Raw genomic sequence first — 13,478 nt, 5'->3', positions numbered from 1 at the left:
GTTATCTATACGCTTGTTCACTTTCTCAACGAACTCCAGAAGGCCAATGAGGAAAGACTTCCCTTTGCAGAAGCCTTGTTGATTTTCCCTCAGCAGGCATTGGTTGTTACCGCACTTGTATTCCCAGCGATGTATTGAGTTTGAAAACGTTATAAAAAATACTGTTCACACTTTGTTTGGCCCCTTGTCAGGTCCGTGTTTCAGTTTGTTTCGTTTTCCCAAGTAGCCTTCAAGGTTTGTTTTGAATTCCTGAACTCTTTGAAGCCGACAGTAACCCGTGTGAACCACGGTGCCTTTGCGCTGTTTGTAATCTGTAATCTGAAGCTGTACTGTACCGTTGAATGCTTTTTTTCAATGCTTTTATATTATCAAGTGCAAGCCAATTTGCTCCATTGAAGTCTTAGTTTCTTTGTGCTCTGCTATCCTATATGACCAGTAAAACCAGCTTCTTTGGACCAGTTTGTCTCCTGTTGTGGTTTGTGGTTCAGGTTAGGCCACGTGCTTACACCTCTTTAGCTGTGAAGACGTCTTCCAACCATTTGTAAGCCATGGTATCTAAAAACCCTTTTAAAGCACTGTTTGTTACATTTTCAAATTCTTAATACATCGCTGGGAATACAAAGTGCGGTAACCCCCATTGTCCTGCTATGTGCCTAACAAAACTACATTTGATTCGTTTCCACTAACTTGCCTGGGGCAGACATTAGGCTGACTCCCCTCTGGACCTCTTTCTAAAAACCAGCGCTAACGTTCGCTACTCTCCAGTCATCTGGTACAGTAGCCGATTTTCATGAGTTGCATACGTGAGCTAGTACAGCCTGCCCGATGCAGTGGTCTGTCCACCAACACCATTCTTTGTACCCATCAAGTGTCTTTATAGAGAGTGGGTGGGGCTTTTGCCCAACAGGGCTTCTCACTGACCATTCGAGGATCTGATTGGCTGTCCGGGTTAAAATAACGTTGTTTCAGCAGCAGCTGGCTCTGCCTCCTGCAGCTGTTCTGTGGTTGCATCCCACCACCCTGTGTCAGAATTCCAAAGACTGCCCTCAGGCTCAAAAAGGTTGCCAACCCCTGGGTTAGTAGACCAACAGTCTCCCGTTTGAGTTCTCCAAGAACTCCTTTAGAAATCAAATGTTAGGTCACTTTCTTTTCACATGAATGCTGAACTTAATATAATTGTGGTTACTGTTCCCAACTGACGGAACAACATCTACATATCTCACCAGGTCTTGAGCCCCTCTCAGAACCAAGTCCAACATCACTCACTATCCCTGTGGTTGGCTTTGCGACCGACTGTTCCAGTCTACGGTCATTTATGTCAAGGAATCTCATTTCTACATTTGTGTCAAGGAATGCTCATTTCTCATTACCCAGTCAATGTGACGGTTAGTTGAAGTCACCCAATTATCATAACATTAATCCACCTCTCTTATTTCCTTCACCATCTCAAGATCATCCTCAAGGGTTTGATTAGGCAGGCATCAGCACTTTAAGTAACCTTTAGGACCTAGAATTTCCATCCATATCACTTCTATCGGAGAGTTCATTCTCATGTTTTTTAACATTTGATTCTGTGCCCTAGTCGATATACATTTTTTCACTCCTTGGCTCTAATTCCCTTCCTTGGTTGTAACAAGATGGCAACCATCACATGGTTGTCCCAGATCTCCCTAATAACATGGAAGTACAAATGTCACACCCCATTCGTAACCAAGGAGAAATCTCCCATTCCAAAGAACAAAGCGATGCCAACAACAGGTTATTCACAAGACTAGTTTAATTAGATACCCATAAGAGCTGGGCTCCTTTATTACAAAAAAAGGGGGAGAATCAAGGGAGGATTAGAACAAGCCACAGCTAAAACGTCAGTCTTTCACTATTAGCTTACTGCCAAGATACACCACCTAGGACAGGTTAATTTTCACATGCAGACACATTAAAAAAAAAAAAAACTGGGGCACGCACATACAGGAAAACACAAAACAGCCTTAAAAACAGCATGAATGGGCATACAAAAGAAGGTTCGTATTTTTAGTTTTTTCCCTCCCAAGAGGGTTTTTTTTCCTATAAAACAAAAACGTAATTCTAGAATGCCAGGGATTCACAGGGCACCCCTGCCGAAACTCCTCCCCCTTTTGTGCTTCCCATCATGGAGGCAGATCTCTGCATAATGCCGACAACAAGGACAAAGTGAAGCTATATAACCGGTGGAGTCCCAGCATCCTGCTGGTAGGCAGTGGAGGTCCATCTGGAGGCGGGGGGGCCCCCCCCGGGAGACCATCTCTTCGTGGTGCCAGCCGGGGCAGTGGGACTCCCCTGCCCAGCAGGCTCTCCCCCTTAGGCCTCTGGGCAGTGCAGCTGGTGTCTCCACTACCCATAGCCCGCTGACAGCAGCTCTTCGGTCCCCCCTCGTAGGAGTGGTTGTGAATGGGTGTCGTCCGGACAGTCAAAGCCACTTCGTTTTCCGTCAAGTGAAATTAAACGTGAAGTTTCAGGGAAGCGGAAGAGGTCAGGAAGTAAAACCAAAGTCGATGTAGAGAGGAAAGGCTCCCCCCCTTTATCGGGTCTGTTCAACTGTGAGGAAACACAAACGTGTTAAGCAGGCAGGGCAAGGGGGTTATTATATGTGTTTTATGCATTCTGAGCATCCTTCCCACCACGCCCCAAACTTTCTTGTACGGTGTTCACTCCTCCCCCTTCCTCATCCTGGTGCTGTCTGCCACTAAGTGGCTCGTGCCTCTCCTCCTGGAATGGTAGGTCACTTCTCTGTTGCTCTGGGTGGAGCGAGGAATCCTTCCCTCGAGGGTAGAGGAGGGAAGGGGGGGGAAAGGCCGCAAAAGTCTTCCTCCTAGTGTGGTTGCTCCTGGAGCAACCAGGGCTGCTGCCTTCCCTGTTCGAGGCAGGAGGGAAACTGAAGAGAGCATGCGATTCTGGGCAGGAACAGGAAGTTTAAAGTTGATCCTGCCTACCCTGACCACAGGAAGGAAATCACCCGTCTCTCCAGATGCCCTCCCCCTCAGAGTGAGAACACAATCCTGCTTACTTAGCCAGCTGTCCCACCTGCCCGGCTTTCCAACCCAAGCGCACCCCTGCTGCAAATACGCTCTTTCGCCGACCTCCAAATCCACACTGAAGCAACTCACTGTAAGAAGAGATGTCGATCTCGTCAGGCAGCTCGCTGATGTTCACCTCAAAGCGGTCCTGCACCTCATTCAGGATCTTGGCGTCGTTTTCGTCTGACACGAAAGTGATGGCCAGGCCCTTGGTGCCGAAGCGTCCGGCGCGAGCCACCTGCAGAGAACCCGTGAAAGGGAAAGGAAGATGGGACCGGGTGCTTTCCCCTGCCATTCTGGCTCTGGGCCTCGAGCAAGAGGGACAGAGCTTCTTGGTTCCTGATCAGCCTCAGAAGACTGTGAAGGGACACATCCACACCCACCCAGGCCAGAGCTGTTGCTCAGGGCTTGAAAGAGACATCAGAACATATATCAGAGACTCTAGTCTGAGCAAACTCATCAGCGCAACATGGGGGCCCTCTGGCCTTCTCCTAACCCAACACGGGCCTCGATTCTGGAACCCTTTCCTCTGGCTTGCCCGCCTCACTCACCCGGTGCAGGTAGGTGTCTGAATCCTCCGGCATGTCGTAGTTGAAGGCAATGTTGACTCGCTCGATGTCCATGCCACGACCAAAGAGATTGGTGGCCACCAAGATTCGCCGCTGGAAATCCTTGAATTGTTGGTACCGCGACAACCTGCAAGACCCGGGAACCGTAAGACAACATCCCTTGCTCACGATGTCGCCCCCCCATGCTCAATCCCAATGCTCATCCAGGCTCACATTATAATGCCTTCTCCTGCCAACAGCCTCTGTGTCTGGCAAAAGAGCACCAACTTCTGCCTAGCTGACAGCCAAGCGGCTACTGCAGGGGCTGTATTGCTCAGGGCTTAGAGAAGCATCACGGAAGGAGTCAGAGACTCTAGTCTGAGCAAACTCATCACAGCAAGCGAGCCCCCTCAGCAAGCCACCTACTCTGTGTCCCGGCTCGGGGCCTCCTCACCTCTCCTCCTGGGGCATCCCCCTGTGGATGGCAATGGCCGGGAAGTTCTGCTCCACCAGAAGCTGAGCCAATGCTATGCAGCGCTGCACCGACTTCACAAAGATCACCACCTGGATGGGGAAGGGAATGGACGATCACACCTGTTCGACTGCTAGGGGAGGCTTCTGAAGTGGCCCTCTGCGTGCTGTGCCTCTGGACTCCCCACCTGCGCAGCCCCTTCTCAAAGGGAATCGAGAGCAGACGTAGGCAGCAGACGTGCAACTCCCAAGGCCACTTTGTGCAGGCAAATTCGGATCCCAATGCCTTCTGGGCTCTGATCAGCAATCTGGACAAGAGGGACCAGCCTGGCCAAAAGGTTTACGGAATTCCTTGGCCACACTGCTTGCAGCTTCCACTAGCGTCCCGACGTCTAGTCCCCTTTGAACACATGAAGCTGCCTTATACTGAATCAGACCCTTGGTCAATAAAAGCCAGTATTGTATACTTAGACCGGCAGCAGCTCTCCAGGGTCTCAGGCAGTGGTCTTTCACAGCACCTACTTGCCTGGTCCCTTTAACTGGAGATGCCGGAGACTGAACCTGGGACCTCCTGCATGCCAAGCAGATGCTCTGCCACGGCTCCTCCCCTTTAAAACTCATCCACAGAACTGCAGGATGATTGCCAAGATCACACAAGGCCACTCAAGAAGATCTCTCCTAGCTAGTGTAAGTATTTCTGCTCTCTCATAACAACCCCTTTGAAAACCCATTGAAATAGCCGGCCATCAGAAACTGGAGAGGCCAAGATGCTGCTGCTTTTTGATATGAGTGGACTCACTCAACTATTTCCAAGTAGCTTGAAATCCAGGTGCAAACCTGCTCCCCCAAACCTCTGCACCAACGGTGGGTTGGTGCTGCAGGTGCCATGGGCTACTGGCACAGGGTGTGTGTGTGTGTCCTGCTTGGTTTCCACACCCTTGTCGTTTATGAAGAGGCCACAAACACACCTACTTGCTATCACTCTCTCAACTATTCCCTCTTGAAAATCCCTCTGAAGAGCTGTTGCCGCCTCCTCCTGCCCGCGCTGGACTGAGTTAACCCTCTTGTCATCTTTAGAGTGGCAGAAAATAAAAACACAGGCTGGTTCCAGCGAAATTGGTCCCCGCCCCACCTCCGTGCACACAACCCCCATCCATGAAGTATGGGTGTCTACTCCTGGGAGGCACCTGGTTGAATTCCAGCACATCGAGCAGGTCAAAGAGCTTGCGGTTCTTCTCGTTGTCTTTCAGTTTGACATAGTACTGCTGCAGCCCGTGCAGCGTCAGCTTGGTCTCATCGTCCACGAAGATCTCCATGGCCTGAGGAGCAAACCCAGGGCCGGTTAGACCAGGCCCAGACTGACCTGGGCTCGGAGGGAGGGGGGACAAAACAGCAGAAGCACGCACAGAAGCAGCTCTGGATCGCTTGCAAACACACCCTTGCCCTACAATACACACACACAGAGCCCTGTGAGCCGCCTGCTCCTCCATTATCTTACAACCCCACCGAAAAGAGGAAAAGCAAAGATGAACTACCCCATTCGCCTCTCAAATCAAACAACCAACAGCTTTCACGCAAGGAATCCTGGGAAGCAATGGTCTTCCCATTCAGCTAGGACCTTCTCAGGCAAAGCACGCTGGGAAAGAGGCCAATGCCGCCACTGTCAAATATTTCCCCTTTGCACAGTGCTGACCCATCAGCCATTCTAAAGACCAGGTCCTTGGTTTTAAAACTCAGGAGACCTCTCTCCCTCCAGAAACCTAAGAGGAAAACATGGAGCCCCCTCCGCGCCACATCCCTCTTTTTTGGCCCAGCCTGGACTAACGCAAAAGCGCTCACAGAATCAACGGATCCACTGTCTATTCAACAGCTCCAGCCACCTTAACTATAATATCCCCTCTGACCTTCACAGCTTTCTTCCCAACATGCAGTGGGGGGTGGTCTCGTCCACAGTCCTGCACGGCATTTCCCAGCATGCACTAGGCTTCCAAGTAACTGCCTAGTGACCAGGCCTCTGGTGTTTGGCTGCCTCAAAAGGCACAGAAAAGCAACAGAAAGGAAATGCATCCCCTCCCCCCACCCCCAAGCAAAGGAAAACAGCTGCTTCTGATTAGCTCTCTTCTTTCCCAGGAATTCCTGCCTCCACGTAACCCCCAAGCCTTACACTTTGCTTCACAGGATCTACTGGCTTTCATGACTAATTGGGCATTCCTATTCCCACTCTATACAAGCTGACTACAACCACCTTTCCTGTCACCTGAGCTGGCAAGGCTTCCCCTCCCACCACCCGAACCCTGAAATTAAAACAATCCCTTTCCCAAACAGGGAGGGGGGGAAAGAAAGGGGTAATAAAGCTCAGAAAGAAACTAAAACGGTTTTTGCCAGTTCAGAAGAAAAAAAGGATAAAACTTGTCCTCCGGGTCGCCAGGCATCTGCTCCGCTGGCTGCCGCCGCCCTCTCAGATCTCTCGGGAGGAGTCCTTCACCGCGGGTCTCCGGAGCGCCAGCCAGGGCGAGTGGGGAGGGCAAGGAGGGCTGGAACGTGTACGTGGGTGCTGCGAGTGCGGGTACCAGATGAATGCGTGGCGGTGAGGAAACGAGAGCTACACTTGCCTGGGGGTGTGTGGGGGCCAGGATCTTCTAGACATGCGTGTATGTGGGCCAGGATCTTCGGAACACGGCGCCACCAGGTAGACGGATCCACGCAGAGGGAGTGCAGGGAAATCAGGGCGGCAGGAGAGGCGCGGGTGAATTCTGCACCGCCTGCCGGGTGTGGGAGGCACAAGAGGATCCCTTTGGGGATAGATCCCCCGCAGCGATGTGGACGATCTCTAAGCTAAGCGTGCCGATGGGGCAGAACCAGATTATTGGTCTGAGCGCTCTCCAGCCCTATCAGGAGGAGGCCTGTTGTTCATGTGTGGTGGGTGTGCTGGCTAGTGTAACCCGAATGATCTTCCGGAAGGTGTGTGCCTTACAAGTGCCTTAAAGGGACCGGGGGGAGGTGATGGGCCGCAGCGGTGCGGCCCAGTGTACTGTAGGCAAGGGAGGCGTTCTATGCTCCACACACACCCCCGCTCCTTCCCTAGATGGGGAGGGAGGGAGGCTGGCTGGCTGGCCATGTGGATAAAGAAGGTAGAAGGGATTTTAATTACGTCTTGCATGAATTTGCTGCACACGGGGCGGATTTCCTTGCTGAGAGTGGCACTGAACATCATGACCTGCTTTTCGTGCGGGGTCATGCGGAAGATCTCCTGGACATCCCGGCGCATATCTGCAAAAGGAAAACAAAAGGACAAAGAGGTCAGAACTCAAAGGATCCTCTCTTCTTTCCTACTCCCAGGCTGTGCCCTCGTCCACAAAGTCATTCCAGTTTAAGTACACGCATACCTTGCCTTATTGCCCTTTGCAGATATTGCATTTTCCAGCAAGTCTATCAGTGCCGTTTTCCCAACGGCATGTGCTCACTTTGTTTTTCTGGGTCACACTGGTAATTCTCACAATATTTAAAACTTTTTCCTTATTATCACAGTACATTTTTTACACATAATGCTATTGCATACTAGCGTAAACATAACTTTTATATGCATGGGGAAACAAATAAAATAAAAGTTACTCGTTTTATTGCGATATTAATTTTGTTGCCGAACCCACAACAAAACCCGCAACTCCCTTGCTGGACTCTCAAAGGCCTTGGGAGTTGAAGGCAGAACTAGCAGTCCGGACGATTCTTTAAAGCACATACAACTGGACCTCTCAACTGTCTCTTACGCAACATTAGTCGGAGGGGAGGGGCTGTCGCTCAGTGGCAGAGCATCTGCTTGGGCATGCAGAAGGTCCCAGGTTCAATCCCCGGCATCTCCAGTTAAAGGGACTAGGCAAGTAGGTGATGTGAAAGACCCCCCCGCCTGAGACCCTGGAGAGCCGCTGCCGGTCTGAGTAGACAATAAAGACTTTAAGAGACCACGGGTCTGATTCAGTATGAGGCAGCTTCATGTGTTCATGACAGCCTTCCTCTACCTTTTTCCAGAATGGCTATGTCTACTTGGGGGGTGGGGAGGAGAGGAGAAGGGTCATGTCTGCTCAAAAAGGCAAAGTCAAAAGGAGCTCTGGGATCCCTCTCATCCCAGCTAGGAGAGCTATACTGTGGCTCGAAGAGTAAGATTCAAGCCCAACAGCACCCTAAAGACCAATAAGATTTCCAGGGTATAAGCTTTCGAGAGTCAAAGCTCTCTTGGTCAGATGCTCTCATCAGTGATAAGATACAGTATGGGCAAGTAACACACTGTGTGGCCAGAGGCAGCAGTGGGAGTTCCAGCTCCCATCTAGACAGCTCACAACCCTGTTAATGAGGTTTTTAGGGGGTCCATCCCACTTTAAGAAGGAGAGTTGGCTTTTATATGCCGACTTTCTCTACCACTTAAGAATCAAACCGGCTTACAATCACCTTCCCTTCCCCGCCCCACAACAGACACCCTGTGAGGTAGGTGGGGCTGAGAGAAAGTGACTAGCCCCAAGGTCACCCAGCTGGCTTCACATGTAGGAGTGGGGAATCAAACCTGGTTCTCCAGATCAGAGTCCACTGTTCCAAACCACAGCTCTTAACCACTACACCATGCTGGCTCTCGAAAGGTTGGCTGCTCTATTATGTTTCCTTCTCCTTACTGAGGCAAAGGACATACTGTATTTTCTGGCGTATAAGACTACTTTTTAACCCAGGAAAATCTTCTCAAAAGTCGGGGGTCGTCTTATACGCCAGGTGTCGTCTTATACGCCGGATGCTGAATTACGAGCCGGACTGGAGAATCTCCCTGGGGAGCCGCCTCCGCTCTGTCCATGTCCCCGGGGGTTGAGCCGCCCCAGGGGGACCGGTGGCTTGCCCCAGGCCACGGACTCGGGTTGGGCCACTCCAGGAGGTCTGGGGGCGGCCGCGGGGTTGGGGAGCAGTCCTGAGAGCCGACCCTAGGCCGTGGACTCGGGACAATCCCAAACTCTAAATTTTAACTGTAAAAATGGGGGGGTCGTCTTATACGCCCAGTCGTCTTGTACGCCGGAAAATACGGTACTCCAAGGAAGAAGAGCAGCACCCCAAGTCCAGCTCTTTCCAAAGGTTGCCTCCTGGCGGTGAGAACTGAAAAGCACCACCCAGCCAAAGCTGAAGAAACCAAGGGCACTTTCACAAGTGCCGAATAATGCACGTTCAATCCACTTCCAATACACTTTGTAGATGGATTTTACTGTGTGAATTGGCACCATCCACTTGCAAACAATCGTCAAAGTGCATTGCAAGTGGATTGAAAGCGCATTATTCGACACGTGTGAAAGCACCCCAAGACTCCCAAACACAAAGAACACTGAAGCAACAGAGGTAACTGAAGCCGTCTGCCACCTGTTCGTCTTGTCAGTGGCATGCAGCCTCCAAGAGGCCAACTCCCAGGCTCTCAGCCCCTGCCCAAACTCACCGAGCTGCTCGAGCATCTTATCGCACTCGTCCAGGATGAAATGCTTGATGTGCTTGAGGTTGAGACTCTTGTTGCGGGCCAAGGCCAAAATGCGGCCCGGGGTGCCCACCACGATGTGGGGGCAGTTCTTCTTCAGCACCTCCTCGTCCTTCTTGATGGACAGGCCTCCAAAGAACACCGACACCTGGACAGGGCAAGTGGGAAAAAAGAATGAGGTGGCCGAATGGGACCGGCGAATTGGGCGAGAACCTATAGAGACCTGTTCCTCTCCCGGCACTGACCATACCCCACCTTATCCTGGCAAGGAAGGGGAATGCAAAGAGTAAGACAGAATGGGGTAAAGAAGAAAGCCACACATTTTCTATGCAAACATAAGAGAACTCATACTAGATCAAACCAAGGCCCACACAGTGGCTAACCAGGTGCCTCTAGGAAGGCCACAAACAAAACAACAGCAGAAGCATTGTCCTGCCTGTGTTCCAAAGCAACTAATATAATGGGCATGCTCCTCCGAACCTGGAGAGAATAGCGTCATGACCGGTATCCATTTTTAGAAGAATTGGTTTTTATATACCGACTTTCTCTACCACTTAAGGCAGAATCAAACCGGCTTACAATCACTTCCCTTCCCCTCCCCACAACGGACACCCTGTGAAGTGGGTGAGGCTGAGAGAGCATGACTTGCCTAAGGTCACCCAGCTGGCTTCGTTTGTGGGAGTGGGAAAACAAATCTAGTTCACCAGCTCATGTGGAGGAGTGGGGAATCAAACCCGGTTCTCCAGATCAGACTCCACTGCTCCAAACCAGTGCTCTTAACCACTACACCACGCTGGCAGCCATGGATACCCCTCTCCTCCATGTACATGTCCACTCCCCTCTTCAAGCTTTCCAAGTTAGCAGCCATCACCACATCCTGGGGCAAAGTTCCTCAATTTAACTATGTGTTGTGTGAAGAAATACTTGTCTTTATTGGTTTTGAATCTCTCCCCCACCACCTTCAACAGATGACCCCGTGTTCTAGTATCATGAGAGAGGGAGAGAAGTTTCACCCTGTCCACTTTCTCCATACCCCCACATAATTTTATAAACTGCATCTTACAAACACCTGATCTTGTTGCACAGACTTTATACAACAGCCTGGACAGAGAAACCGCCCAATGGCACGCGAAGCATTAAAAAAGTCAAATGAAGAGCATGGGTAGGATGTGCCATTATGGTGTTGCTGATTATCATGGAAGTGGACTGAGGCCTGCGCCAACCCCCAAAATCCTCCAGACCCTCACCCACAATCCTCTAGGCCAGGTGTGTCAAACATAAGGCACACAGGCCAGATCCGGCCCCTTGAGTGCTCTTATCTGGCCCATGAGCCAGCAGAGGCAGCCATCCCCTCCAGTCCTGATCTGGCCTGGTGAAGCATGGCCTGACCAAGTGACATGTCATATCCAGCCCTCGTAACAAATGAGTTTGACACCCCTGCTCTAGGCCCCAGAACCAGCCAGTGCGAGTGAACACTGTGCCCAAGACTCAAGGACAGAAGCAGCCCCAGCTCTGAGACGGGGGCTTCCTGCCTGAGGCGCCCCAAGACTCGGCTCTCACCTTGACACTGGGCATGTACTTGGAGAAACGCTCGTATTCCTTGCTGATCTGGAAGGCCAGCTCACGCGTGTGACACATCACCAGCACCGACACCTGCCGAGGAGGGCGGAAACCTCTTTCAACAAAACGCTCCCCTTGCTTAATTCTTACATCGCAACGCCCACTCCTTCCCAAGTCCGCTCATCTTGGCTGCTTTTCAGGCTGATTCTGCTCCCTTCCCGGCAGCCTCCCCCTTTGCACACTTACCTGTCCCGTGACCGGCTCCAACTGCTGTAATGTGGCAAGAACGAAGACGGCGGTCTTGCCCATGCCCGACTTGGCCTGGCATAGGACATCCATGCCCAGGATGGCCTGCGGGATAGACTCGTGTTGTACTGCATTGAGAACGGAAACGAAGTCAATACTATCGGCGCTGCTGCAGGGACCCCCACAAGCCCTCGCGACCCGTGCCCCCGCCCACTAACTTCCCCACATCTCCTCTTCTTCCTACCTTCCGAGGGGTGCTCAAAGCCACAGTCAACAATGGCGCGCAGCAGCTCTGGCTTCAGCAAGAAATCTCGAAACCCAGAACTGTGGATGGAGACGTAGGACCCCTTGACGTCTTTCTTGGATGGGACATCCACCCCGTCTCCCGCTGCCTGGTTTTCAACCTCATCGTCTTCGTAATCCAAGAGCTCGTTGTCAACGTCATTCTCGGTCATGGTGATCGATGCCTCTCTCTAAGAACTGAGAAGAGTGGAGCAGAAATGAAACTCATGGGGGGGGGGGAACGCCCTACTGATTCGCAGCAGGACCAGAGAAATCAAACCGAGGTGCATTATATGAACAATAAGAAAATTAAAAAGCTCTCTCTTCTGCTTCGCAAAAATCACCAGGGGACAGAATCCCTCGGCCTTCTTGCAAAAAGCATCTCAACCCATCATAGATCAAAGCCGGTAGGAAAACTTCACTTAACATGGTCCTCCTTAGAAGGCAGGCGCTCCTTGTAAGGAGCATAAATGCATTAAGAATTATTTCAAACCCTCCTAAAAACACAAGAAGAGGAGTTGGTATTTATATCCTGACTTTCTCTACCACTTAAGGGACACTCAAACCGGCTTACAATCACCTTCCCCTCCCCACAACAGACATCCTGTGAGGTAGGTGGGGTTGAGAGAGCTCTAAAAGAGCTGTGACTAGCCCAAGGTCACCCAACTGGCTTCATGTATAGGAATGGGGAATCAAACCCAGTTCTCCAGATCAAAGTCCACCGCTCTTAACCACTACACCATGCTGGCTCACACCAAAGGCCCATCAAGGCAGCCGTTTTGTTCACACAGCAGCCGATCAGCTGCCTCTAGGAAGCCTACGAGCAGGACGGCTGCAGCAGCAGCACCCTCCCAGCCGTGCTCCTCAGCAACGGATATAAAAAAGCATACTGCCTGTGGTATTGGAGGGAGCAGACAGCCATCATGGCTAGTAGCCGCTGTGACTACAGAGTACAAACTAGCCCATCACTGTCTGCTTCCATCAATGCAAGTACAGCAAAGGAAAATCTTAAAGATGCATGTTTCAATCCTACATGCATGACCCCCTGGAGAGGTAATTACACCCCCTGTTCCTACCATTAAAAAAAAAAAAAATAGGACACCAGAATCCTTGAATGGCTTAAATCCCACAGAAGCCCACAGAGAGCCAGAGTTATGTGCCAAGCTCTAACAAGGCTTTGCTTCAGCTGTTTCAGACTTCTGACTGGTTCCAGATCTCTACATTCCAAACACTATTGCATGGTTTATCGGATGTCCCCTCCTGTTGATTGTATTGATTTACTCTGTGTGATGCACCTTGATTCCCAGTGAGAAAAGCCTATAAATGATGCGAATGAATAAATAAATAACATGACTGTGGAACGTGCTGCCTTGGAGGGTGGTGGAGTCCCCGTCTTTGGAGGTCTTTAAGCAGAGGCTAGATGGCCATCTGTCGGGAGTGCTTTGATTGTGGGATCCTGCATGGCGGGGGGAAAAGGGTTGGAGTCACTGGGGATGTGGGGGGGGGAGGTAGTTGTGAATTTCCTGCATTGTGCAGGGGGTTGGACTAGATGACCCTGGTGGTCCCTTCCAACTATGATTCTATGACAGGGGAAGGCTTACATTTGCAAGTTTAGGGTATAGCTGGCTGATTTCCCCCTCCCCAGCATTCCTTCCTCTCTGCTGTTCACAACCCACAAAGGTCTAGATACGCACCGCCACTCCAATCTAAGCAAACACTTCAAAACAGAGGAAAGGGGCGGGGAGGAACCCGGTGCCATGAAATACTGCCAGCTTATTTCCATAACTATGCAAATGACGCCAACTCCCTGCAAATGTGTCCAAT

General features: G+C 51.1%; 1 protein-coding gene and 1 non-coding gene across 2 annotated transcripts; both read right to left on the bottom strand.

Moving 5' to 3' along the window:
- Positions 1-2,416: 2,416 nt before the first annotated feature.
- Positions 2,417-11,859, bottom strand: DDX39B (DExD-box helicase 39B). Its single transcript, XM_056858989.1, has 10 exons — positions 11,617-11,859; positions 11,373-11,500; positions 11,127-11,219; positions 9,531-9,714; positions 7,224-7,342; positions 5,260-5,391; positions 4,056-4,165; positions 3,605-3,749; positions 3,144-3,291; positions 2,417-2,574 (listed from the first exon to the last, which is right to left on the bottom strand). Exons 1-10 carry the CDS (start codon positions 11,825-11,827, stop codon positions 2,558-2,560), a joined length of 1,287 nt encoding a protein of 428 aa, XP_056714967.1. The 5' UTR covers positions 11,828-11,859; the 3' UTR covers positions 2,417-2,557.
- Positions 3,452-3,520, bottom strand: LOC130493643 (small nucleolar RNA SNORD52). The gene has a single exon (XR_008934006.1). It is a non-coding gene; the product is annotated as a small nucleolar RNA SNORD52 (small nucleolar RNA).
- Positions 11,860-13,478: the final 1,619 nt, after the last annotated feature.

The sequence above is a fragment of the Euleptes europaea genome, chromosome 1 (genome assembly GCF_029931775.1).
Source record: "Euleptes europaea isolate rEulEur1 chromosome 1, rEulEur1.hap1, whole genome shotgun sequence".
NCBI classification, from domain to species: Eukaryota; Metazoa; Chordata; class Lepidosauria; order Squamata; family Sphaerodactylidae; genus Euleptes; species Euleptes europaea.
Note: the sequence above shows the minus strand (reverse complement) of the source record. Positions and strands in the feature narration are given on the sequence as shown.

What these genes read in the sequence shown, in the direction of transcription:
- DDX39B (XM_056858989.1), bottom strand. Translation starts at nt 11,827, where the DNA reads ATGACCGAGAATGACGTTGACAACGAGCTCTTGGATTACGAAGACGAT. An exon ending in GCAGCAAATTCATGCAAGAC is followed by an intron (nt 5,392 to 7,223) that starts GTAATTAAAATC and finishes TTTGCTCCTCAG; the next exon opens with GCCATGGAGATCTTCGTGGA. An exon ending in GGGATGCCCCAGGAGGAGAG is followed by an intron (nt 3,750 to 4,055) that starts GTGAGGAGGCCC and finishes CGGGTCTTGCAG; the next exon opens with GTTGTCGCGGTACCAACAAT.